The 27,864-nt window shown below is 41.7% G+C and overlaps 1 protein-coding gene across 3 annotated transcripts in view; it reads right to left on the bottom strand.

The window, feature by feature from the left end:
- EEA1 (early endosome antigen 1) overlaps positions 1-19,823 on the bottom strand; it is a 77,157-nt gene extending 57,334 nt beyond the window's left edge. For 2 of the 3 annotated variants that reach the window (XM_075058121.1, XM_075058123.1), the window contains exons 1-3: positions 19,652-19,823; positions 11,091-11,183; positions 7,965-8,087 (exon numbers count right to left, since the gene is read on the bottom strand). In XM_075058121.1, coding sequence (XP_074914222.1) covers positions 7,965-8,087; positions 11,091-11,183; positions 19,652-19,675 — 240 coding nt within the window. In that variant the 5' untranslated portion in view covers positions 19,676-19,823. The remainder of the gene's footprint in view (positions 1-7,964; positions 8,088-11,090; positions 11,184-19,651) is intronic. The other variant, XM_075058122.1, reaches the window with a different exon arrangement.
- Positions 19,824-27,864: the final 8,041 nt, after the last annotated feature.

Here is a 27,864-nt window from a genome sequence, read left to right as displayed (position 1 = left end):
TTTTAAAAAATTTCGAATACGGTCATAAAAACATCTCTGTCTCAGCATCATCTCGAGATGAATTTGAAAATATATGCAAAAGTGTATTTTACTAACCTAAAGACAAATGTGTGAGAAGAAGGAAAAAGGGAAGAAACCTGATGGTCTGAGATGCTTAAATCTTGTAGGCATTTTTGTTAGTTTGCAGGAATTTATATCAAGCTCAGGATACTCCTATATCGGGACAACGCCTGCCCTGGATAAAGAGAAGACTGTGCAGTTACAACCATGAGATGTGACACTGGTCATCGCAGTGAAGTGTCCTTTCCAGTAAGTCTGCACTTGGCTCCCTTAACTACCAGACTTCTTTACAGAAGCAGCAAGTATGAGAGCAACGTTCTTATATTTGAAGAAGGAAGCTACCATATAAAACATGCACAGTTACACTTTTCAAAAGGCTGTATTTGCCAAGAGACGCTTGGTAGATTTCATTTTAAAATGCATTTAGGAGTTACTCTGCATAAAGCACAGCCACAGAGAAGTGAAAGGCAATTCATATTCTTCATTTAATAAAAGCAAAGACATCACTTACAGCCCCTGCAGCACTGCATCATAACTCATAACTCCCTAATTGATGTTTCTAATTGGGCTTTATCTTTCGCTCTACATAGGGAGAAAAGAGCCCAAAAGAAGTTAAAGGGTGATTAGTTGGGTTTTGTTTTTATAAATACAGAATCTTTCCACCAGGAAATGACAATTTCTTGAATCCAAAGTGTTTTGCAGACACCTGTCAGTTAACAGAAAATAAAAATAAAACCACAACCACCACATGCACAAGCTTTTATGAGGAAAGAGTTCTTAAGATCACCACAAAATTGCTGAAGCAAGACAGAGCAAGAACGGTAAAAAAGAAAAGGAATCCAAACCGAAACCCCATATACATGCACAAACAAGCCCCTAGGAGTCAGCACACAATTTACAGCTCAAAATAGCCCCTGGCCCAGCGGTCAAGGCACTCCAGTGAGACCAAGAGAGGTGATAAACTTCAAATCCCAATTTTCTGATCCCAAGGGAAATGTTCTTTTTCAGGTGGACGGCTGTGAGCCATGCCTAGCACCCAGCACCTCCACAGCACCATGCTGTTCACGGTGGGACAGGCCTTCCTCAGAGCAAAGACCCCAAAACACACCAGTTTCACTCGGAGCAGAACAGAAATTGCTATATAGAAGTTTTGCAGGAAAGTGTCTCACCTCAGCTTGAGTTATAATGCCAAATTTACCAAAGATCTCAGACTCCGTGGAAGCACCAGAGGCTTCTTTACTTGCCTTTCTCAAGACAGACTTTCAAATAAGTCTGTAGAAGAACGTTTGTAGCTATTTTTCCCCTTCTAATAGTTAAGATTTACTTTCAGGCCTGATAAAGTTAAGCTTCTCAGTGCTCTCTCTCCTAAAAGGCATACGAGGTAAATGATTCCTTTCGGGTAACTTTAATATTCGTACGAATCATTAATACAGTATTCTTCGGGAAGTATGCCAGGATGCCAAAAGCAACACTGGAAGGAAACTCTCGCCACAAGAAATACTGTATTTATTTTTATTGTACCAATATAATTTACAGGGCTATTAACTGTTGGAAGAACTCTGGCCTCCCACATCGAAACACGCTGCCCAGCGGAGCAGGGGCACAGACCCACAGGTACATGGCACACAGCCAGGCTGACTGCAGGCTACCGTAGAGCCCCCCTAGTCCTCAGGCTATTTTAAAACTGATTCAGAAATAGTATACGTAACAAAAAAATTAAGGTACAGGACTGAATGATTCTGTTTCTCTGGGTTCTCCTTATATTACTCTGTAGGACTGGGGGGGGAGTAGGGTAGTGGTATAAAAATGTATTTCTGAAAATTTCAGCCTTCTCAGAATATTGTCTTACTTGTAATGTTTTTTCCCTCACTATTCTGCACAAATCTGATGTAACCGAGTTGTGTAGTATGACAAGACATTTTGAAAAGCAGTATTTTCCTTACTCACTAGCAAAGAAAATTGAAGATTTTCAAAGATATATCCTCAACAGGCTGAAGGCTTCCGCTTGAGGTTTAAAAAATAATCAAATGTTTACATGTAGGTGTCTACTCCCCAATCACTACCAATGGAGAGCTATTCAACACAGTTAATGGAGGAAGAAACTAGTCATCTGACCGAATAAATGTGTATACCATATGTAGGGTCAGCATAACAGCTCCCTGGGCTCCATCATCAATAACTGGAGCTTGAGACACCTACATATACATGCATTAAATCTGTCTTCATCTGCCAACTGCTCTTTTTTCCCCAGAGCTTTAATGAAATGGTCTTTGTAGAGCTAATATGAAATCTTGTCTTAAGCAATTAATGAGTGAAAGCACAGCTTACTTTATTCAAAGCTCCTTTTTCACAAAAAAAAAACCAAACACCTGCAGTTATCTGGCAGAAAGAAGATGACTTCTTGAAGAACAGTCCCACGGGCAAAACAGTTTTTACAGGATAGAATTCAGATTTGCTCATCTAGTTGAAGTCCAAGAAAAAAGGCACCCTATTTAAGTTTGAAAGTCACAGCCATATCTACCCAGCTTCCTTAGCATTTTCTTGAAATATCTGATGACTGTCTAGTCTATTCTCCAATCCCATTTTAATACCGCATAGAAGTGAACAAGTGGTCCCATTCAGGCTGCTATGATTGCTGCTGATCTACAGCTGTATGTGTTCAAGAGCCATATAGCACGGATAGCGCGCACAGAGCTTCTGCAACATCTTGAATTTTTATTCCAGCAATTATGTCGTGAGTCAAGCTTAAAGAACCAAGGAACTTTGCTGTTTTCCACTGAGAAGTCAGTTTTATTCCACAAACACTCTTCTTGGAAAATATTTAAGTACTGTGGTGAACAAACACCCCACACACCACCACCTCACCCCCCCAAAAGAAACCTCCACAGAATTTCAGTATAATTGATACTTGTACCATATGGAAAAGATCAGTGACTATTCTACCATATAGATGCTATAGGACAGCTAAGCCCAATCCAGTATGCACTTTAATATGCTTGGCATCTACATGCCCAGCTTTAAGTTTAAATAAATTTGAGTTTCTGGCTTCATCTTTGACCTTCCAGAAATACTGGGCGAGCACTCAAGCCTACAGCCTGTTTCAGTGAGTCGCATGAAGAAAAAGCAATAGCTGTGATTCAAGCCCAGAGCTGTAACACCTTCCAGCCATGACCTGTGTTTGCCCATGTCTCAGAATCCAGACTTACATTAACAGCTCTTTCACAACTGTATTGATACGATAAGCTGTATGCTGTGAATAAAGTCCAGCCTGTTTAAAAACTGAAAGTAAGTTCAAGAGCTGTATGGCATGTTCACATGCTCAGAGGCATAAACACTTTCCTGGAGCTGATTTTATTTTCTGTGTGTCATGAATATTTGGAAAAATTCTAAATTCACCATTCACATTTTCCCACTGCAGGTGAACCTCCACAACCTTCCCTGATAGAAGATACCCATCTTCACCAGCATTTAAACAGTACCTCTAAACTAAAACTCAGATATTCTCCAGTTACAGTGATTTAAAGGCTGAAACATTTTACACAACAGAAGATTAGGAACAGTATATACCTAGGGCCAGAGGACAGAAATGTAGTGATGTTTCAGAGCTGAAAGATGTATCAAGTAGTTTCTAGGTTTTATTTCCCAAATATATATCGACACAATTAACTGAATCCTCAGGAAGTTCTCAGACGCAGATTAAACTGTCTGCCTAGACAGCAAGGGCAAGACCACATTTTGTAATTTATTTCAGAAGTCTTACATACTGATTAAAAAAAGGGAGAGAGATTTTAAGTTAAAGAATAAATAAATTAGGCCACTCCCTTTATATATTGTTAAAAGGAAAATACAGTTGACATTTTTTCTATGCCTTCCACCAGAAAAAGCCCTTTCCCCTGTGTTTACATAAACAGTAAGACGACAGTGGCTTCCTCAGATAACATCTCTATTTAATCATTAGAAAAGTAGGTTAAAAGGTCATGTTTTATATAATTAAGACCTGCAGTCCATTTCAATTTTACAACTAAGTATTTAACTTTCTGGACAAAAAGAAAAAAGGTGTCTCACTACAGTTTATTTTATACCAGACTGCAGATTCCATGTATTCCCAGAAAAGAAGCTGGATTCTTCCTGAGAAGAATAGAACCAACATAATTTCTAGTTCAGTTCTCTTCTGTTGTTATTAGTATTGATGAGTAAGACTACAATTCTGTCACAACTTACAAGACTACAATTTTGTCACAAATTAGAAATTCTAATTCAGTGGATTCTCTGTTTCTTAAAGAAAAGTCACATCACATAGCTAAGTCAAATCAATCCAGTATCTCTAATTCCTCATTCTCTTAGTATTGTTCAGATGTTGCAGCAAACTAATGTACTAATGTAGCTCAACCAACGAGTTTTGTTCCTGTGCCAAGCAAGCAAGGTGAAAACAGCTGCCACAACCTAATTTGAGAAGGAACTAAAAGAGCAGCCGAAGAGAATAAAATATCAGCATTAAAGCATTGACACGATGTTCTGTGCAAAATCAGCCCGCAACATTCCAAAAGCATCCATAATAACAGAAGATGCAATCAATTGCATCTACAATAAGAGACAAGTAGGAAAAAAACCACCATAACGAATGAGGCCTTTTCAAAGAAAGACAAAAAACACCCACATTTTTGCACAACTAGTATGCCAATTTACACTCTAGGCAATCCTGCCATGAAAAGCCTATTCAGAAAACATCAGGGTCATATCTTGCTTCTATTAGCCAAGAAATACGTATTTACTAAACATCTGGAAAGTTATGAGGACTACCCAAAAGACCTGTTTAAAAATTGCCTTAGATTTAGCCTAGTTGTAGATAAGACTAGATATTAACAGCCACTATATTCTAAACATTGCAGGGGTATCATACAGTGGGTTTTTTGGATGCCTCATGAGAAACTGGAAATGGAAGTCTGAAACTAAGCCTCTCTAACTGACTCACTGTTTAGATGGCCTGAGCATCCAACAGACACAGTCAGGAAATGCTGGACATGGTTTAGAAATGTATCATTCCTTTAGGAAAAAGAAAATAAAACAGAAGAAGCCACACAGCTTTTGTTATTGACACCACTGTATACATGAAAGTTGGGGAACAATGTCCCTGTTTGGGAACATGGCAACGCGTGTGACTTCCACACGGCATTTGTTTGGCCAAGATGGCTGTATACGGACAGAGAGACTTGCCAACATCTTGGTGGTTGTTCCTGCAGCTGAATAAGCCTTTGTCTTTTAAAGTAAGGCTTCATCAGTGTTTAGGGGGCAGGGGAAAGTATTTCACTGTCATTTTCACCAGTTATCATATGGTGCAACCCCTAGTTAGAAAAACAAGGGCTGCACAGGGAACTGTTTAAGAGGAAGACCATAAAAAAGGCTGTAGGTGAGGGGCAAGGATCCCTTCCCACAACAGGACATCAGAAACCTTCGGAAACTGCAGGTGTGGACACCTGTCTGAAGAACAAGACCAACTCTCACTGCATGGAGGATGGAGAGGAGGGAAGGCCAAGGAGAACAGAGGGGCAAATGATCCGATTTACTAAAATTTTCATCAGCCAGAAGGTTCTATCAGTGGAAGACAGGTTAGTAAAGAAGGCTATAGGCAAAATTAAAAGCAAACTACTAATGCTTTTGTCAACCAAGTGACAATTTTTCAGGTCTCTCTAAGTGTGACTAAACACTGGCCTTGCAACACATTCTATCTCCATGTTCAAGGAGAATGCACTGGCAAAAAACCTGAACTTGGGTTCAGCTTCTTCAGCATTGTTTCCAACAAAACGTATTTGAACTTTGCAGAGTAGTATCGACACACAATAGAAAGCCAAACACCAGTTTAACTGAGCCAAGCTTAGCAATGCTTCACATGCCTGCTACATAAGATGACATTGATAACGTTATATTATTCTTACAATGCTGTCCCAGGAACGGCAAAGATGGAATGAAGGGTGACAACCTGGTTGTGTTGCTGTTTCAGGATCACAGTGTGCTTGCTGCAAATGCAGACTATCAGTTTCCATCAACAAAGTAACCATCAAGCAAACCACCAGCTTCTCAGCAGTCAAGTATTTTAAACTTTACATACTAGTAATGATGAAAGCAATTTCCCCACTTTTTCAATGCTTCTATGCATGCTGATATAACAAAAGATCAAACTGAAAAAAAAAAAAAACATATTTGCATTCTTTGTTTCTCACCTCTTCCAGATATTTACTTAACCACTGTACCAAGAAGAACAGCTTTAGCAACAGGAAACAGCAACAGCTAGAAATGACTGAATTTGCATTTCATGTGTTACACTCAATACACAAGTTCTAATCAAGTTAAAAAGTTGTAATCAGCTATTGACAAGTAAAAAGTATTGACAAGTAACTGGTGGTAGAAAAACAAAAACTCAAAGTGGGCAAGAACCAGCAGTCAGTTCCATAAAACTACGTTAAACACAACCCAGTTTAAATAAAAGAGTAACTTCTTCAGATAACCAAACCACCTCTGATGGCTCACATCCCACAGCCAACCGATACCATTGCATCAGGAATGCCACAGTCTGTCACCGGTAAGTCACAGTTTATTCAAGTGAGGCACTTGCACTGTGACCAGATAATAAAGAAAATAAAAAGCTGACTTGACCACGAACAGAGCCCTACAGACAGTCCCTGCTTCAACAGGAGGCAATGAGGAGTCAATCGAGAGCCAGTCCCCAGTCGTCCTGGCTCCGAGGAGCTCCCCCAGCACTCCAGCAGAGCAGCACAGGCTAGTTTTTCCACAGATCCTGCTCACTTTAACAGATGACACTTCACCGTTGAAAGGAGATCTCAAGTAACTCTAGGACAATCAGTGTATTGATGGCTTTCATCATCTTTGGGAATAACATCCCACAATTTGAAGTCTTCCCTTCAAAAATAAAGTGTAAATACATAGCGAGAGTAGGGAAGGAAAAAAGCACTTCTTAGCAAATGCATACAGCAACAAACACAATAAAATCACATCACTCGCACAGCCTAGAATAAACACTTTGATTTCAAAACTAAACAAAAGTAACATCTGCAGAAAGAACGCAAAACTTCACCTCCATACAAACCCATTTTGTGCATGGCAAGCTGCCTGCTCCCAGAAGTCAAATCTACTCTCTGAAGGTTCACAGCAGGAAAAATTCAGATAGCCTAGTGCAGCTGGAGGCTGTTACCTTACAGAATCTAAATTCTTCCAATTAAGGAGTGTAAAACTGCACACTTTGTTTTAATTGTGCAGTTTTACGCTCCACAATTGGAAGAATGTAGAAATGCACTATTTATAATGTCTATTAACTGAGACAGCCTTTGCATTTTGTTGGGGGCATAAAAAATTCCAATAAAATTCTAAGCAAAAAATTGTTTTTATAATTATTTTTATAATGTTGCTGCAATACATAAGGCTCTTAAACATGTTCAAGAAGAGAAGCTTCTAAATTTTTTATATTCCTGTCCTCTGTTCCATCTTTTACCCAATGTACCTATCTCCCACTAGAAATCTGCTTTAAAAATAGTTAGCTAATAAGAGCTCGAAACATTTCTTTTCACAAAGGATGTACCAGATCCGATACCACATTTATCACTATACTGAGTCAGCAAAAGCTGCTCAAAAAGAATACATCGGTGACTGCAAGTCTCCCAGTACTGCAAATGTTTCATGTGAGAGACAACTGTAAACCAGAAAGCTAGACACAGATTAATTCTTCTGCTGAATGTATACTTTGGAATCATGCATAAGAGATCAAATTATGTACCAGCAAGGAATCAAATGAAATAATTTAAAAAGCTGACACCCAAGCCACGAGAAAAGATGTATGTTCATTTAAAGCAGCCCATTACCAAAGCTATTGAAACAAAATAAACAAGACCCACAGTAACAGCTGGGAGGTCACGAAGCTCCTGTCTTCCTTCTGTCCCAGCGTGCTCATTCTGGTAATGTTCAGACAGATCAGTGGGAGTTACACACACTTTCATACATAGTGGACAGATGAAGCCCTGTGGAATGTATATTTGTTTTTAAGAAACTAATAAAGACAAAAAAGCAGATCTGGAATCAAATGCTGTTCAAATTCTTATGCTGAAAGTTCTCTACAATCACCAAAAGCAAAGACTGTTTTCCTTTTGGAAAGATAGTTTTTGCAAACCACATATCAATACCATGGAAAAGGCAAGGAACAGTTATTAAGAACATGAAAATAAACAAATCTAAAACACACTTTAAAGGCTAGCACCATGCTGCGTACTACTATGTTTTCCAGACACTCTTGGTACCCCCTTCATGTGACAGAGGAATAAGCTGCATAACAAATTGTGAATGGACCGTTATAAGGCTTCATGTCAGATCCATCAGTTTCCCACAAGGGTGTTCAGATGTTTCACAGAGAAAGACAAGAGTGGTGCAGTGAAATTGCAGAAATACCCCTCTAAATTAATAAGCAAGTTTGCGGCAGCAGGAGAGGCCTAGGCGCCAGCACAGCTGCACGCCTGGCTGGCATGGTCACTTAGGGAAAAATACGTACCTTGCTTGGTAGAATGAAAAAAAACCAAACAACAAACCACCTCGGTAGAATGAAAAAAACCAAACCACCTCGGTAGAATGAAAAAAAAAACCAAACCACCTCAGTATGCTCACCAGAGATTTACCAAAGCCAAAAGTTAAACTGGTTTCTGAAGAACAACAGCTTTACATCTTCAAGACACACGCTACATGCTTAAACCCCTAGAAAAAGCAGGGTGGAGAGTCAAGTGCTCTGCCCCACGCCGCTGGCCGCAGGATGGCTGCGCCTTGGTGGCAGAGCACTACAGAGGCAGGCAGAACAGACTGAACACAACCCTCCGTGCATCCATGGAAAGGTTAAGGCCCCTTCCAAAAAGGATGTCTGTGGCACACACGTCTAGCTAACGCAGCCACATTACACTGATGAAAGCGTAAGCACACCAGTGGACTCACTGCAAGCATTGAATATTTAGCAACCCTGTACTGCAGACAGAGTTGCACCGGGACCTAAGCTACAAATGTAGGATAGGTTCAAACGCTTCCTCCTTGGGCAGATTGCACAGTGAATAAAAGATGTATCTAGACTGGACTACAGGTCTACGTGTGATCTGAAGTACTGACGCGGCCACAGACGGGATTAAAAGAGACCTCCACCTCTCCTTGAGCAAGGAACAGTCTGAATTCAGACTTCCCCACTCCTTTTGTCTCATACTACTATTCTCAAAAATTAGGATTGATTTCCACCAGGCTTGAGGAAGTAGAAAACATGAGAATCTGCAGGATTTAATAATTATTCTCCATTTGAATCTTGCAGCAATACAAATTAGAAACTCTAGCCAAGAAACTGGAGTGAAAATAAGTCAACTGGATTTCTGACTTTACATAATACTGGAGAACCAGGCGGGAACGTAACGATAAAATGGAGAGCAAACGTTCTGCAAAGTCTGGCTACGGTGCTCCTGGAGAGAAGCTCCCAGAGAGCCAACACCTCAGGCCAGCTGCGCAGGAAAAGGAAGACCCACAGAAAGGCTTGAGTTGCATGCGGTAACGCATGAATCGCAGGAGAGTAAAAACCCATCACCAGCTTCAGAGCTCAGTTTCAAATAGTTTTTGAAATAGTATGCTAAGGAGAACACCCCACATGTAATTAACGCAACAGATGGTGGAATTACTGACAACTGAAAGATACTTTTTCGTGTTATACAGTATCGACCAGAAGTGACAGGGCAGCCTTTGGTCTGGCCCATTTTTGACTCAGTAGCAATGGTGCAATAATGCAGGCACACCACCACTTTGAAAGCTCGTCCTATGTCAAGAAAATACTACTACATTAGTATTGAGGTATCTTGTGACACCCACCAGCTGTACAGTCAGTGATATTGCACTGGTGTTAACAGAATTGTGCAATTTTAGCCAAACTTTGGAAAGAAGCAATTATCTCATTGCACATTTTTATGCCTTAATTAACTACAAAAGTAATGAGATTTTAGTCTGCAATTTAAGAATATTTATTTGCTTCAGGGACAGTGTAAATATGCATACAAAACAGATCTGGACTCACAAATGCGTGAAATGTGTAACATGCAGCAAAATACTAAGGAACGTCTGATCATACTGACTGTAATAAGGCTTCAAGAAATAAGAAATAAGCAGATGCACAGATCGAACACAATTAGGATTTTAAACAGCACAGTGAAAGTTTCTCTTATCTCTTATCATAGCAGACATAGGAGTATTTGAGTCATCATACACTTTATTCAGTGTAAGAAAGGGCACTTTGCTCCCTTTAATGCTGTAATAGGAGTCATTAACCTTGCACTGCATTTGTATGCTAAGCTTGAAACATTTTGAAGCAGGTAATCAGGCTACATTAGCACAAACTAGCTTCAACAGCCAGTGAAGTCAGTTTGCATTTTTCAGAGTTAATATTTGACAACACTGTAAATCCAAAGACATTGTAATATGGGATTGAAGCAAGAATAACAACTTATTCTGCTGGTTAAGCATGGCATACAGGACATTAAAAAAGGGTAGGATTTACAAGTGGTAGATTTATACACCAATACCAAACAAAACCCAACATGTTTGATATTTCACAAGGAGGAGGAGGTGGTTTCCAGTACACATTTTAGCTTAGCAGAAGCAAGGTGGAAAGGGAGTACAAGTGTGATAAAATGTTAAGCCTCATTTTTCGGAACTCTCATAAAAGATTTATTAACAAGGAGTCTTAAGCTTATGTCTCATTGCTTTTAATTTTAATAATTCATCTCTAGGATTACAGGAAGCATTGCTTGTGACCATTTAGATAGATAAATCCAATTCACGGTCACATATAAATATGGCCTAGCCTTCCTTTTTTTATTTAAATAACAACCAATTCTTAGAAGATGACACTTCTGTTTATTTAGTACAGCATTTCGTTTATTCAGGCAGGGCACCAAAAGTTACTCCCAACAGCACCCAAGGTTTAAGACTCCAGTCCCACGTACAGCGTACAGTACCTCGGAGGAGCCTTCGTTGTTCACATCCACGGCATTTCCTGGTGTGGCAGATGAATCCGAATCTGAGCTCTGAGACCCACCTCTACCCGGAGTCTGAAATAGAGGGGGGAGAGAAAAATGAGTGTCTGCAGACTGTATTTAATAACGCATGGTACATATCCTATGTAAAGGCCTCTCTTCTACTTGCTGGAATACAGAAGTATTTTCCCTCCAAAAGAGTAATGAAGTGAAAAAACTGATGAGTAATTACGTAATTTTCAGTGCAACGCTTCAACAAAAGCTTTTATCCAAGACTCTCCATGCATCAAAGGACAAGCAAACACCAGAAGCGAAGGCCAGGACTTTAAACCACTTCCTCTCATGAACACTCAACACAAAACAAAGGATTGGGCTAAACTCTGCCCTTATATCACTCAATCTGATGTTAAATTAAGTCTCTATATCTAATAGGAAAACACTAGAAATTACAATCTGAACAGTTTCAGAAGCAGTAAATAGTATCGTACTACTTTCTTGACAACTTGTCTACAATCTGAACAAGCCTTTAAATAATCAAAATACAGAAAACTAAAGAGTGAGGACTCTGCTGATACAAAAAGCATGCAAGCAGGTACACTGGCTTGATTTGGAAAAAATAAAAATAAAAATCAAGCCTGTAGTAAAGTTAAAACACCTTAATCAATAAGACAACCTATAAAAATAAACTCCTTTGAATATGTTGACAATCAGAACAGTATTGATTTGAAACTATAGATTTAGAGAAAATAACCAAATAAATTTGAAATACTACATGATTCAACATCTGGATAGATGGATCACAGCTTATAATCATTATTTAACTGTAACTTTGATTTAACTTCTCTTACTCGTCTCCAGAACACCACTGCTTGAGCAATGGCAGAAGAGTTAGCATTCTCAAAGCAAACATCAGTAAAGAAATTATCTTAATACTGATATGCAATCCTAGTTTCAACAAAAAATAGAAGTTCATTATCCAGTTCCATGATGACAATTGCAAATGGGATGGAGTAATGCTACTGCTGTATTTTAGCCCATCTGGAAATACTTGTAATGTTATAAGGGATTTTCTAATTTAATATAGGGGGATTAAAGATACAGAATTTTAATTATATATATGGAAATCTACAGAGAGAGGGACAGAAATAGATAAACAGTTTTAGTTTCTAGATCTTGGTGTCTCCAAAATCTTATTTGTTTTAGAATTTTCTTGCTCAAATATATCCTTTTTTTTTCCAGACAAATCAGCTATATAACCTTTTATAAGATACCTGCAGCACGTGTGCTTCTCCATACTTTGAAAATTAAGTCCATTTTCGTGCTCTGTTTTGTAAAGAATGTTCTATTTCCAACTTTCATAAAGATAACAGCCTTTTATTACTGAGCAAATAAAAAAATATGTAATAAAAAGGTCAAGTTTACTGATTAAGGACTTAATTCCCAGCGAGATGCAGTTCAGTTTTAGAAACGCTCCGAAGACTGGCCAAGGGGAAGTGAGGAGGAGTGACACAGCAAGCTATCAGGGCTGGTGACAGTAAGTGAAGGAGAGGATCATCTCTCCTCATTCCAGCCTTCTCTGGCGTCACCAGTTAAGTGATCAACATACGCTGGCTTTCCTACTCCTGTGTCTTTTTTACTTTAGCTGGTTTACGTTTCTAAAGAAAATAAGAACACAACATAGTTTCCTTCTAGTACAGCATACAAAAGCAATAGGCAAGGTGACACAAGCTCTCCAAGTTAATAATAGGAGAGGCAAAAAAGGGTGTAAGCAAAGAATACGATGCACATGCGAAGACATCAAAGCGAAGGCATTAGCGCTTCTCCTCCAGGTCACTGATACAGACCGTAAACAAGGCACATCCCAGCATGGACCATGGCTGCACGCTCATCAAGTTTTCATACGACATCAAACTGGGAGGACCAGTTGATACCCTCAAGGGCAGGACTGCCATTCAGAGGGACCTAGACAGGCTGGAGGAACGGGCCAACGGGAACCTCATGCCATTCAACAAGGACAAACGCGGAGTCCTGTGCCCGGGAAGGAAAATCCCTGGCAGCAAGAGGCCTCTTTGCTGAAAAGGACCCGGGGCTCATGTCAGACAGCAAGCCGAAGAGGAGCCAGCAGCGTGCCCTGGCAGCAGAGAGGGCCACCAGCACCCTGGGCGGTATTAACAAGAGCCCGGCCAACCGACCAAGGGAAGCGATCATCCCCCACCGGCCAGCACTCGTTGATCCACACTGAGATACCGCAACCAGTTTGGGCTCTCCCAGTCCGGGGAGGACACCGATAAACCAGAGCGGGTCCAGCAAAAGGCCACCAAGACAAACCGGGGCTGGAGTACCTGCCCTGAGGGAAGAGGGCTGGCTCAGCCTGGGGCAGAGACAGCTCGGGGGGGGCCTAGCAGCAGCCCCACCATCACCTATGAGGAGGTCATCAGAAAGATGAGGCCAGGCTGCTCCCACCAGCGCACAGTGGGAGGACAGGACACAAAAACTGGAACACGAGAGGTTCCCACTGGACGTAAGCAGAAGCTTCTCCAGCATGAGGCCAGGCCTGAGCAGCCTGCTCCTGACCTCCGAGCTGGTCCCGCTTGCAGCAGGAGCTCAGACGAGAGAGCCCCTGAGCTCCCTTCTCGCCCAAATTGTCGTGCGAGCTCTGAGGCGCTGCCCTGCGGAAACCCACGTCCTGCAGGAGAGCTCTGAAACCCAAGTTTAGGAACCCCGTTAATGAAGACATGGATTGTGTGCATTGACGGTCGGAGGAACAATATCTAAAACAATTGGTAAGATGTAGCCAAGTTTCTCAGTAAGGCAGATAAGCTAGAATATTGCATCTAAACAGTTATTGCATAATCTAATACAATATTGCATAAACAGGTTTCTTCAGTTTATATAGTTCAGAAGTTCCCTTTCCATGCAATCCAGAAACCACACTCATGCAACCCAGAGGTAAGGCTCGCCTGTGAACCCATTTAGTGCAAGAACAAAGAATCCAAAGAAGATATATATACACTTATGTCTGCATAAGGTAAGATGAAGAGGTCAGGTGTCAAAGCTTTCTTCCATAAAGGAGCTGAACTTTCATGCTATAAGAATCATTTTCTTATTGAGAGGAATTTTTAAAAAGGCTTTAGAAATCTCAACATGATAAAAAGGCTTTTGTATGGCAGTTAGCTATGGCGGCTGTTCTGTTCTAGAAAGCCTGGAAACTGGGACCCCTGTCTGTCCCAGCATCTACATCCACAAGTAGAAACGGGATGGTTTGAAATGGAGAAAGCATCAGCATTAATGGATATGCACTTCTTTATTAATGCTTTACAAGAAGACTCTTGTTCCACTCTTCAGCTCCAAAAACTGAACAACGTGCCTTCACGTAGCCTTGGACAGAAAGACACAAGAGCAGACGGAGAACCTGAACAAAACCTGATAGCCTGGGCAATGGCAATGAGAGATGGTCCAACCATCTCTTTAGATGGGCAGCGTATACCTTCCACTTCTGCAATACCTGAGCAGATGCTTCCAGCATACCTAATGAATCACCTCGTCCCAAACCCAAGAATCTCCTGAGACAATTAACACAGGATTTTCTTCACTTTATATCGTACCTTCTTATACAACACTGCTCTGCATTGTTAATCGCTCATCACATTTCACCCCAGAGTTGACTGCATTTCGCAGCGAGATTTGCATATTAGGTTCTGCTAGTTCTAGCACTACAAATTGGAGATTACTATAACCTCCAGGATGAAACCTCTTATATTAAAAGTACAGTGTTATTACTCTATGGTTGATTAAAGTATTTGCTTTAAAAAACACTTCAGACATGCTATAATCACACTAAAAGGCACCACATGGCATGTCTTATTACACACAATATACAAGACAGAAATTATTAAACAGTACCTGGTAAAATCCCTTTAACCTTTCAAAAAACAATGTGCGAGAAAGCGTATTTCCAAGCTAGATTTAGAAAGCTTAGTACAAATAGGTGGCATCTTCTGGTGAGTGGCATGCAAAGGGAAGAAGGGTGGGAAGGAAAGAGGACATTAAGTAACTTTCAAGATCAGGAGAAACACCCCATAGCATCCATTTGCAAAGTAATACTGACAAGCAAGAAAAAGTTAAAACAAATTTGGAAGGATGCTCTGGAAACCAAGACCATAAATGCAATTAACTTATCTTTCAAGGCTGTAATATAATTGAAACATCCTTCACTAGGCAAATAAAGAATGAGGGACTGGGAATATTTTTTTTAATTGATCATTGCATGATCAAATAGGTTGACACACGTTTAAGCTAGGGTCCCAGACCACCATTATATCATGTTCCACCAAAAAAAAATAATCAAATCACAACACATCAAACAACTTGGACTTTGTGAACTAAGGGAAGACTCAGAATGATGCTCTTTGTTTTCAGCTGGACTATACAGGGGAGCAAAAGAATGACTTATGAATCCCATAGGAAAAGTAAATTTTCACACAGGCTTCTGTATATGTATTTTTACAAAATTAACATTTGACCCTTAAAGGCACACCTGGAGTTGAAAGACTGATGCAAAATTAGTCTCTCACCCAGCATATTTCTTTCCTAGCTGTCAGAGTTATATTTGTTTACTTTGTGGAGAAGCATATGTTTCTACTACTAGCACTAGAGTTGTAGAAGTAATATGCTAAACTTCATAATGTTGTTCTCTGTGTTTTCGCAAAACTGTAAGCTAATATAAAGAAACATCATTAACAACAAAAGGACGACAATGATTGCAGCTTGTTTTCTGAAAAGGAATAGAAAATTATATAATGAATGAGTTGAGCTAATCCATTAAAGTGATGGAGTATAAATATGGATCGCTACCGTGTCATTTTTGCATAGTCATTTATCTGTCTGTAGCCATGCTCCATTCAGTTATGATACTCTTTTCAGCAGTTTTAAATTCAGAATAAATTAAACCTTTGAAAAAATACGTTAAGCCTTGAGAAAGTCTGAACAAATATCGATTTATACAGTTCTCCCAGCACAGATTTAAATACTACAGAAGGGTACTATTGTCCAAACGCATTAAGGTCCTGAAGCAACAAACAAGACACAAGAACGAGAAGGTAAGAAGGCCAAACAACTCTCGGTGCTAGAAACAGAGCACAGTGCAATACAGAACAGTAATGTTGTTTACTTCTAAAGAAGTGCGATGCTATTTTATGACTCTGTAAAATGAAACGACTCCTGAGTTCACAGGGCATAAAACCTTTCTTTCCCATCGTGCCATCGGATCCACACAAGCAGACCTTGTGCCCAGGAAGACCCTTCAACCCCACAGGGAGGGCATGAGCACAGCTGCAGTTCAGCATCCATCTGAGTAAATACACGATCTAGCGAGTCCTGCAATTATAAACGTAAAAAGAAAATTATAGGTAAGGCATGAGATGCAATGCATCCCAGACAAATAAATACCTTTGCTCCTGGGCTTGGAGTAAAGGAAAAGGTGACTGTACTGCCCAAGCTGCAGCAATGCCTGCAAAGCCCTGTTCTCCACCTAGACTCAAGACCAAGAATTCAAGCATTGTTAGAAACAGAGCAATAGGATCTTACCACCCAAACACAGCACAATCGCTAACAGTTGTAGACAGCCAGTTAAACACAAAGAATGAAGACAAAAACTAATGTAAACAGTAGTCATGCTGGCCCAACAGATGACTCCTACACTACAAAACATGAGTGACGGGAAGAAGGCTCAGAAGAAGGTCAAAGTAATCAGTTTTCCACCAGCTGAAAATAAATGCTTCCTCCTTAGAAAAAGTGGGTTTTTTCAAGTCTTGGTATCTTGCAAATATAAGAAGTGAGGTCTGCTTTAAGAAACCAGAGGCAACAGCCACTGTCCCATTAGTAGATGAACAACAGAGAGGGGACACAATGGCCACAAAGGGCCTTCAGAGTTGAACACAATAAAGAAAAGAGAGTTCTCTAAAGAATATGTTGACAAAAATCAAAGTATCTGGGCAGGAAAGTTGTGTCTTGGACATTCCACACAGATGGTTTTTGGGAAAGACTACCTTTTTCTAGATGAGCATGACAAACAATGCATGAAACTGAAAAGTGGCAAGAATGCATGAAAGAGGGTAGAGTGCAAATGTACAGAACAGATGGATTCCTGAGATGTCACATTGAAAGCATATGTAAAATTTAGAAACAGCTTGCAGGGAAAGGACCTAAAACAAGGACCTAGTTGAAGACAGCATGGAGATACTAACTTCAAAAACTAAATGAGCAATGTTCAGTAGTAACAAGTATATAATACTTTCTATTTGGAAAATATGCCATTCAAAGTCATCATGAAGATGCTTTTAAAAACAGAAATTACAACTGTGGAAGAAATAAAAAGGTGATGAGGGAACAGAAGAAGTATAAAAAAGAAACATCTCTGTTTTTAAAACTTCAGGAATCAGAATTTCAAATAACTGACTAAAACTATAAACAGTATCTTTATAGCTTTTGTCTTCCTCCTTTGCAGCTTGATGGCCAGCTGAGTTACAAAAAAAAAGGAATGCAACAAAGAATTCCTTTTTTTTTTTTTAAACATACTTTCATAACTCAAGTCGTATCACCAGTAATGACTAGCCAGCAGCTAGAAAGGATAGCATCACCTATAATCAAATAATAAACCCAGTACATATACAAGAAACTACATTTCAGCGACTGGGGGGGGGGGGTGCCAGTTACATTAATGATGCACAAGGGTCAAGAGGACGTTCCTTGGCCTTCAAATAACTGCCTCACAGATGTGAAAGATTTTAATACTTATGCTCTTTATGAACAAATCTGACAGCAAGCTAAGGCTCACTTTTAACACCAAAGTACATCAAAAGTCTTTTTCATACTTTGCCAGCCACAGATTTTAAGTCAAAAAGGTATGCATGAGGTTGTGCATGCAATCACTATTTTTATAAAAGGCCTAAAGCCCTTTTAATAAGAGGTGGATTTTTAAAAGCATAATTATTTGCACCAATTAGAAGATTAACACCTTTGAAAACCTTGGCATTTCTCTATTTATTTTTTGGGCAGGAAGAAGTCTGTTTCACCTTTGTTGGCAATCGGCTCTGCTGTAATCCTGTAATTTTCGGGAGCCACTGGGGAACAGTTATTTGTTTAAACTTTACAGAGAAGATCACGGTTTCTAACACACGAAAACTTTTGCACTGAATTTAGATTTTTATAGGAAGCATTTAGCTGAACTTAGGGGCAAATTTCTTTTGGCACTGTATCAAGTTTTCTGCTGTCACAGAAGCTTTCCTTGACGGCCTGTTCTTTGTCAGAATCAATAAACACCCAGTTAAATGCTGCCAATATTTAATTAGGCCCGTACTAAGTTTCCCTGCTTGTGAGCAGGGCTTCCCATCAAACTTCAGGAAGGAAGTTCTTGCCTGTAAACACAAAGCTCCAAATAGACTGAGAGCGATCTTCACCTGCTCGGGGTCCACGACCGAAAAAACAATCTGAGGCACGCTTTACGCTGAAAAAGTTGGCGGTACGCATACCGACGTACTTTCTTCCCCTCCGTCGACTCTCATTCTCGCAGCAACACTCCCTTGCACGGCAGACAAGACAAGCGTGCCAGCGTTCCCCATAAAACACCCTTTCACAGAGGCGTCACGCAGACAGCGCGCGTCCGAAGAAACGCCGGATAAAAGATGGGAGGGCAGCCGGTTCCCCCCTCCATCCGCGAGCGCCTGCGGCACGACACGGCTCTCCCGCGACGCGGGATCTGGAGCGATGCCTTCCCACGGCCGGCCCGGCGTGACTCAACCCTTTTGGGTTCCATCCTCCGGCCCAGCAAGGGAGAACCACCGCCGACACCTGCCCTTGGCCGGCAGCACCCACCTCCCTTGACAGCTTCCACCACCCCGGCCGCAAGGCGGTCAGCACCGCCGCGGAGATGGACGCGCGAGGTTTTTGGAAGGCCAGAAGGGTTTCCTCAACCACTGTCACAACTTGTTGGTTTTTTTTTTTTTCCGAACCAGGCAGAGCTGCCGGAAAAGCCGGTTCCCAACGCAAGGCAGAACGGCCGGCCGGCGGCTGCCTTTCGGCCTTCGGAGCCCGTTTGCCCCGTCAGGGAGAGAACCCCAGCTCCCCGCCGGCCGCGGCTCTCCTCAGGCCGGGCTTATCCCCCCCCTGAGCCTGCTCGGCCGCGGCGACCAGCGAAGACGCCACGGCCGCGCCGGGGCAGGGCCCCCTCCTCCTCCTCCTCCTCCTTCGCCCGCCCAGCCTCGGCGGACGAACCCGGGGGCCGGTCCCGTTCCCGTCGGGCCGAGCACCCACCCGCGGCGGGGGAGGCGGACGAGCCCGCGGCCGCCACGGGCCTACCCGCCCCCCCTCACGACCCGCCCGTTCCCCCTAGCGCCGCGGGCCGGGTCGGGCCGTGCGGGCTGCGGCCCCGCCGAAGGGAAGAACGGCCGGTACCAGGAAGCGGCACCTCCCCGCCACGCCACGGCGAGGCGAGGCGAGGCACGCCGCCCTCAGCGCCGCCGGGGCGGATCTCGCTTTAGCCTTACCCGCTGCAGAATCCGCCTGAACATGGTGGCGGAACGTCTCTTCCCCTCACGGGCGACAGCGGCCGAGACGAGGAGGGAAAGATCGAGCCCGCCGCGGCCCGTTCGCCTCCGTGACAGGAGCAGCAGCAGCAGCAGCCGCCGCCGCCGCCGCCGCGGCCGGGGAGGCGGGGGCAGCCACAGCGCCGGGGCGGGATCGGCGCCGGCCCGCCTCAGGGGCAGGAGGAGGAGGAGGAGGAGGAGGAGGAGGAGGAGGAGGAGGAGGGACGGGGGGAGCCGGGGGAAGGGAAACACGGCAGGCCGGGGCGGGCGGAGGAGGAGGCCCGGCCGGAGCGGGGGCCACGGCTCCTTCCTTCTGTTGGTGCCTCACGACGTTCTCTGGAAGCGGGGACCGGGGCTCCTTCCTTGTGTTGTCGCCTCACGACGTTCTCTGGAAGCGGGGACCACGGCTCCTTCCTTGTGTTGTCGCCTCACGACGTTCTCTGGAAGCGGGCCCCGGGCCCGGGAAGGAAGGAAGGAAAAGGTACTTTGGGACTTGCAGCTGAAGGGTTCGGCTGCGCGAGGCGGAGCGCAAAATCCGTGTTGATTTTGTTCGCCGTGTGGTATTGAGAGCGGCCAGGAACATCGTTGCATGGTTGAAGCACGCTTGTTCGGAGAAGGGGCTGGGAATTTAGTTGGGAAGGAGCAGCCCGCTGCCTTCGAGCCCCGACCTCACGGTATGACCCGTGAGGTGTTTGTTATATGCTCGCACGAACACGCACCGGCCTTCAAAAAAAGAAGTACAGCCCAAAAATGGTGGTTCAACCGAGAAAGAATCCGCATCTGTAGGTGCTGAGGCAAAAAACCCCCCTGAGAAGTAGCGGGAGAGTTGCTGGAATACCAGTATCCCCCAGAACAGTATCCCTCAGCACGCTACGGTTCCCTGTTCTGTTCCAAAGCTGCAACTTTTACACACTGCATGCAAGACAAAGGGTCACAAGTAAATAATAAACCCTTTCGACGGCTGATTGTGCCACGTAGAACAAATATCATAGCAGAGCGCCAGCTGTGCTGCAAAGATGGAAAACATTTTTCTACTCAAAGGTTGACATTTCTAAGCACTCTCAAATCCTCAGACTTAGCGTGAGTTACGAGCGCATGACCAGAAGGATTCGGCTGCAGCAGCTTAAGGCTCGAGGCACAGCGGCGTTATGTGATTGAACTCGGTTTGCTCCAGCGACAGGCTCCAGCGTGTTTCATGCTAATGTCATTTAGTCCACAACTGGGGCGGGTTAAGAGCGCACACGCAGTTGGTAACGGCTTCAGCTGATGAGCGGTGACGTCTTTGGTCACATCCATTACATCATTTTCATTTACATGTCCACGGTATAAAATGGCTTTTAAATTTGGCAGTTGAGTTTGTTTCTGAAATTCATACATGGGATTAATAATGGGAATAGGATTGGTTTTGTACAGCTGTACAGTTCTTTAAATATCTGGGCAGCCTGTAGACGTAGATCTAATCAGAATGACTGCAGATTTTAATATCTCGCTCCCTTTACCAGATATTTCAACAAGAGCAAGTGACAGCCGAGACAATGAATGCTGAAGTGCTCAATGTGCCATATCCAGGTAACTTAAGCAGCCCATCTTTGCAACATATTTTTTACTCTCCTAGGTTAGCAATCCTGAGTGCTTAGAGGAGGGTGATAGAGATTTGAGGACACTAGTTAAAAGCCTTGCATCAGAGGAGGATTTTCTTAGACAAGTCTTGCGAGGAAATGCATGACCCTTTATTTGTGTGGATGTTTGTGTGAACATATGCATCCATCTCCCTGTCCACCCATCATTCCCTCAGTAACATATGAATCCACTGGCCAATTTTAATCAAATACAACAGAGCCGGATAAGGCTCAAAGACACTAAGTTCCTACAAATGTAAATAGGCAGCCAGGGAGAAGAAAGAGACCCTATTGATGCCCACCTGTAAAGAAAAGGCTGCAGCGTGACTGCCTTTACCAAATACCAGAGAACGCACATAAAAATTCACTCTTGGGGCAGAGATCTAGGAAAAAAAAGATTAAATTAGTCCCATTTCCAGTGGAAGTCCTTGGTTTTAATTATTGTGTGTATGGTAATGCCTATGAATTCTCATCATGTGCTGCCCTAATATTGAAATCTCAGGCTGTTCGAATATAGGTTATGTCCTCAGGCATGGGAGTTGTAAATTTTCATTTCATCCAACCTCATAAACTCTGTGACAGGTTTGGTGACAGGAGGGTTAAAAGGTGCCTTTCTATGGAGTCCATTGGTGGCAGAAAGTTTCACGCTACAATCACAGCAAAGACTTTCCCGAATCCAGCTGGAAGCAGGTACTTCATCCTCTAAACAGGAGCCAAAGGCTGGAAGTCTGACCTACATCAAGCTTTTGCATACCTGCAGAAGACAGCATGCCTTTATTTCAGGAGAGAACTGAAATCAATCTTTTGACTGTACAAGCAGTATTCAGGATGGCCCAGCATACACCAGCCCCTCTCAGACCTTCCAACAGATAAGTGCCTTTTTTTTTTTTTTTTTTTTTTTAATGGCTATGCATATAGCCAAATAAAAGCAATGATTACTAGACCATGGCTCACAGGAGTGAGCGACCATGCAGCCTGCTGCCATGACTGAGGGCCACAAGGAACCACCACCACTTGGTATAAAATGGCAGGGAAAATAATGTGTGGTATGCTCACAGCACATATGCTCACTTTAGACTTGTGGCCTATAAATTTGCAAAGATTCTGCGCTACTGTCCTACATGTTTTCAGTGTTCATACAGATGATTATTTTCAGTCATGTAAGGTTCCTGACCTCAAAATCTCTTGGTCACAAGCTCCTTGGGTTCATGGTGTGCTGCACTGCAAAAGTATCCCATTTTTTCAAGATGTTGCTTTTAAGTATCATATTTATAAGAGGTATCAGCCTCTGGTGGGTTGGGGTTTTTTTTCCCTAGCTCTTTAACTGTGCATTTTTGACTGTCACTGTATGCTGCTCATGTACTTTCATCAAGTAGCTTTCAAATTTACCCACATCTTTTTCTGAGGCTCTCTCCTTTCAAGTTAAACTATGAAACTTAGTTGAAAACAGTTTGTTTAAAGGATTGGTATGTTTAAAACCATAATAACTAGCAGGTAAAAGTAGTATCATGTTAAAAATCCACATCACAAACCATGGAACAGACAAAGAGAAATAATAAGATTAAAGAGTATTAAAAAGTTGCCATCTGTCTTCAAAGATTAAAACTTTCCATAAACTCCCCTTTTTCTCCTCAGCCAAGCTCTTCCAATAAACCCATGTTTGAGGTATTGGAGAATACACACAATTTAAATATGAACACACACCACACCCCCAAGCCCCAAGAAATGATACAACTTACCGTATGGAAATTACCGATCAAAAGAAGTATTTTATCTTAAAATACTTCATACAAGCACAGCAAATTTGTTAGCTTTTGGAAATTGTTTATAATATTCATGCAACAACTACTGTGCATATTTATGAAATGGTGGCCAGGGAGTCAATACAGAGATTAAGATTATGGCCATCATCTCCCGTTCAATCCTCAATGATTTAGAAAACCTGCCACCTGGAGTTTGGATTCTAAAGTGATGGTCAAGTACCTAACATTTCATAAACAGATTAAGTTAGTAAATTTGAGACTAGAAAAAGAAGCAAGCTATTGTAAGTGCAAAACTGTAATTCGTAAGTAAGTGTTGTACAGCCTAAATTACAACATTGCTGAAAACAAGAGAAAACATACATCTGGGATTTTCAAATTCCTCCGAGTGGCTTACAAGTATGTATTTCACAGAAAATTAGGGATTTGGGTATTCCTAAATCAAAGCAGTGTTTCATCAAAATGCTTACTAAGAATTGTCATTTAAGAAGAACATGGCTGGACAAAAGAAAATTTGTGAAGGAAGAATGTTTCAGCTATTGATACGCTTATCCCTCAAAAATATTTGCAAACAAAGTATGCAGAGTGCGATTCGCATTCATGTTTTCTTCATTTTTGCTGAAAAACTACAACTGAAACCTGTCATTCTTGCAGGCAGCACCAATAAGCTTGAAGAGGCCAATGGCAGAAAACACTTGATGAAAGAGAAGTTCTTGGTGAAACTAGTGATATGGAGAAATAAGTGTTACATGGTTGTGATGAGACATCAGCGACACTCACAGTACATCAAGAAAAACTAATTTTAAAAGTGACATATAAAGGTGAAAAGTCAAAAGGGTGGAAAAGATTGGAAACCACAGAAATTCCACATTTTGTTACAATCTTCATAGACTTACAAAGACACCAACTCATAAAAGCGTATGACAAAATTTGAAAGTTTTATGAAGTAGAGATTTGGGCACAAACGCATTTTCAACTGAAGGCAGGGCTGCTTAGCAGCACAGATGGGCCACTGCCATTTAATGGGGGTAGATGGACCTTGCCAGACAGTGCTAAGGAAAGCAGCTGCCAGTCCCTCCCTGCCTGCCACCCGTATATATAGGGCACATCTGCTCCACAATAGCCATAGGAGAACTAAGTTATCCAATTAAGAACAGCTAAAAGGCTTCTCAGAGTTCTCAAAATATGAAAATCTGTATTTGTTACTGATCTTAGTATTTATGTAGGAATGTACTTTAAAACAGACAATGGCTGAGTATTGAAATGACAGTGTCTATCTTGCCTTCAAAAGAGTTTGACAGTTAGGACTGAACTCTCAGTATTTCATTATTTACCATTTGGCTCCCCCTCAGCTGATTTAGGGGAAACAAATGTGTTTAGCCTGGAAAAATATTTAGGGTGGTTTTACACTGGTGTTAGCAAATCAAGATTATCCAGTGGCTTGCGCACTGGTCTAAGACTTGGGAGACTGCATATAATTTTGTACTCAGCCCAAAACTAGTCCTCTGAGTAACACTCCCCAGCTGTAAAAAAGGAAATATTGATACCTGTCTACTGTGAAAAGAAATTGGAATCTTGTGATGAAAAACATTATAGAAGAGTCAAATACTACTACTAATGTAAATGTATTGGCAGTCAATTAGGTGATGATAACCAAATGACTTATAAGCAGTAAAAGAAATGAAGTGTAGCTTCCCATGAAGAACATATCCCACAGCTTCATCTTTACAGAAACTCCATCTTCTTTCTCTCCAAGGCCACCCAGGGCCCCCACCACACAGGAGACAGGATGTTCTGTGGTCAGTCCGGAGCTGCACAGGAGCTCCTGTACATCAGCTTGGCTCACTGATCTTTCCGGTAGCATAAATGTGGACCTTTTACCTCTACCCAGTCATCAATTTTGTCAGAAACCCAAGAAATGTAACTACCTTTGAGACGTCTATGCCTCTTTCAGTTTAGACTTAAGCTGCCCCATGGGTTCAAAAGGTATGTGGTGGGGAGCAGAGGGGAAGGACGTTGACAGACACAAGAGGTCACCTCTGCTTCCCTAAGGAGCTAGGCAAAACCCATAGGGTGGTTTTAGTCTATGTGCAAACTAGTCACCAATCGTTCCTGACCCATTCCCTTCTCGCTACAGAGAAAAATAACAGCTCATCAATTCTTCACTCAAGGTATTGAAGGGGTTGACCAGAGCATCAGTACTTCCCTCTGCATGTGTTAGGGTGAGTGTGTTTGCTCAGCTACTTTAGAACCAGGCTGAGTCTGTGATGATGTCCGTAACAAAGAGCTGACGACTGCAGGCCGTCTCCTGTGCTACAGAAAGCCTCTTTCAAGTCAGTGCAATTACTTGCATGAGTGACGAGCATGTGTACTAATAAAGGTTGCGTGGCTAGCATTAATACCAAATCCAAGAGCTCAAAGTCATGACTTCTATCTAGTGTGACAGAACCTCAACATTGTAGGTTTTGCACAGCTCCCCCCAGGTAACCCCCATTAAAGACAGAAATAATAGAATTAGCTCTACTAACAACAAAAAATTGCTCCAGTGACTGATTTTTTTCCCCACCCACCCCAAGACTGAATCACTGTGTGGAGCGTGCCACGTAGCTTTGCTGGAGTAGCTGGAGAGACAGGAACTGGAACTAGAGAAAGCCCAGCAGCATGCAAGAGAACTTAAGTCATAAATATGTATGAGTTCATGTAAAAAATAAACCTGATATTAATATAACCAAAATCTGAGATGGAGAAGAACTGCTGCTGAGTCATGCAGAGCACTTTGCCAAATGCCTCAGCTAAGAAATTATTCTGTATAAAGTTGAAAGCCTGCCACAAAACAAACACTTTAAAATTCCACCCTAAAAAGCTGTGGTGATACCATGGCCATTCTGATCCCATTACTTCAGAGACGTTAGCTCTTGCTGGCAAGTTTCCTAGGCACTTTCCAGTAAATGTCAAAGAAAATGGGTAAATAGGAACAAGAAAGGGGATTGATGGAATTCCACTGCAGAGTAAAATTCAAATACTTTCAAGAACACATTCTTTGGGGTTACTTATCTGCTCAGTTTGGTATGTGCTAATATATATATGTAGCTTCTCTGTCTTTGGGTCTTAGACACATCTCCATCAGTCTAGGCACGTCTGAGGCTATTTCAAAGATTTTTCAGCAAAATGCTTGAAATGCAAATGAAATAAGCAGGGGAGCCCTTAGTTATGCAGGTTGTAGGGGATGCCAGTAGTACTAATCATTTAAATTAATCTTATTAGGACTCTCCTAGCTACACCAGAAGCATAAGATGGATTTTTTTTCAATGTCATGTATGAAGATTTAGTGATAATAGGGTTATGGGCATTCTTTTGATCACCTTTCTGCATAATTGCAAAAAAGCTGAAGGTCTGTGCAGTTTTTCTTTTTTTCAAACACAAATCCAACCAAATGTAATAACAAGCTTTTTTTTTTTTTTTTTTTTTTTAATATACGAATGTCCATACAGCACTGATTCAAACACTGTCCTCTCTCTCTGAAAATTAATGTGCTATTTGTTCATGGCTTTGTATGTAATCAGATGCAATAAATGTTGGCTTTGTTGGAATCACTGTATACATGCTTTGCATCAGCAATTCAGTTAAATATTTTTAAATGAACAGAATAGAGGCTGCTAAATAAAGAGGGCAAATTTTAACTATAAAAGGAGGTTGACAGGCTTTCTTAAAACAGTAAACAAATACTCCTGTAGCTTTACAGTAATCAAGCAATGCTTAATGGCATCTGTTATTATAAACTTAACTTCTCAAAGTCTTCCAGATTTGTATTTTCGTGTTAGAAGTTTACTGAATCTCAGATCTAAAATGCTGTTTTTAAGCTGTACAGTATTACACTGCTAAATGCCCGGCTGGCCAGCCCTTAATTTTCTTGCAGTACTAGCCAAACCTGTCTACGTAGCAATTGTAGTAATGATTTAGACATGAGGAAGAATCTTGGGTATAAGCAAAGAAGGATTAAAAATATCTCTCAGTTAAGCTTTTTTCTTTTTTTTTTTTAAGTTAAAATGTTCACACTAAAGGAATAATGAGTGGGACCTTTCATTCATCATCTTCCTTTCCTGGTATAGAGCAGGTAAGATTTGTAACTTCATAAAATACTAGATAAAGTTTGTAAACAAAGAAAATGCTAATTTATAAATGGAAAATAAAATGTCTATACCACAGCCTAGGGCAAAGAGGCACTGGGAGTCAATGAAGCAAAAAGTAACAAATGCATTTCCTGTGGGATGACGAAATGCTACATGTGGTTCTCAAGAATCAACTCTTCAACAGCTGGGACTTCCCTTTCATTAATGCCAGCTACATGCATTACTGGGTCAACTGACAATACAATTTTAATCTGGATCAAATACGGATGCACCACTGTATTTCTGCATCTTCTGAACTAACAAGAGTGTGGGATGTAGTGTTAAAGCAGTTTTATACTTTCTGTTGACTGTAAGTTGATTGGAGGCAAAAAATCCCCCATCAAATCCTTTATAAAGCTGGCTGGAAGAAAGTTACTGCTTTAAAACAATGCTAAAGCATTTTGTTAGGTAGGATGTTTGCACCAGACCTGCAGTTTTACTATTTGTGCTGGTAAGTTTTCTGATCCACTGTTAAGTGCTCTGAAGCCAGATTTACCAAGCCATGTAACCACAGCCTGGCCCCTATACCTGTCTTTTCTCAGATGGCTGTTAGCTGTAATGGTAATAGCAATGCCAGTGATGCATATGCTCAGAAAATAAGCATTCACTCCTTATTTCCAGCTTGG

This window comes from Buteo buteo, chromosome 26 (assembly GCF_964188355.1).
Source record: "Buteo buteo chromosome 26, bButBut1.hap1.1, whole genome shotgun sequence".
Taxonomy (NCBI): domain Eukaryota; kingdom Metazoa; phylum Chordata; class Aves; order Accipitriformes; family Accipitridae; genus Buteo; species Buteo buteo.
This window is presented reverse-complemented; position numbering and strand designations above follow the sequence as displayed.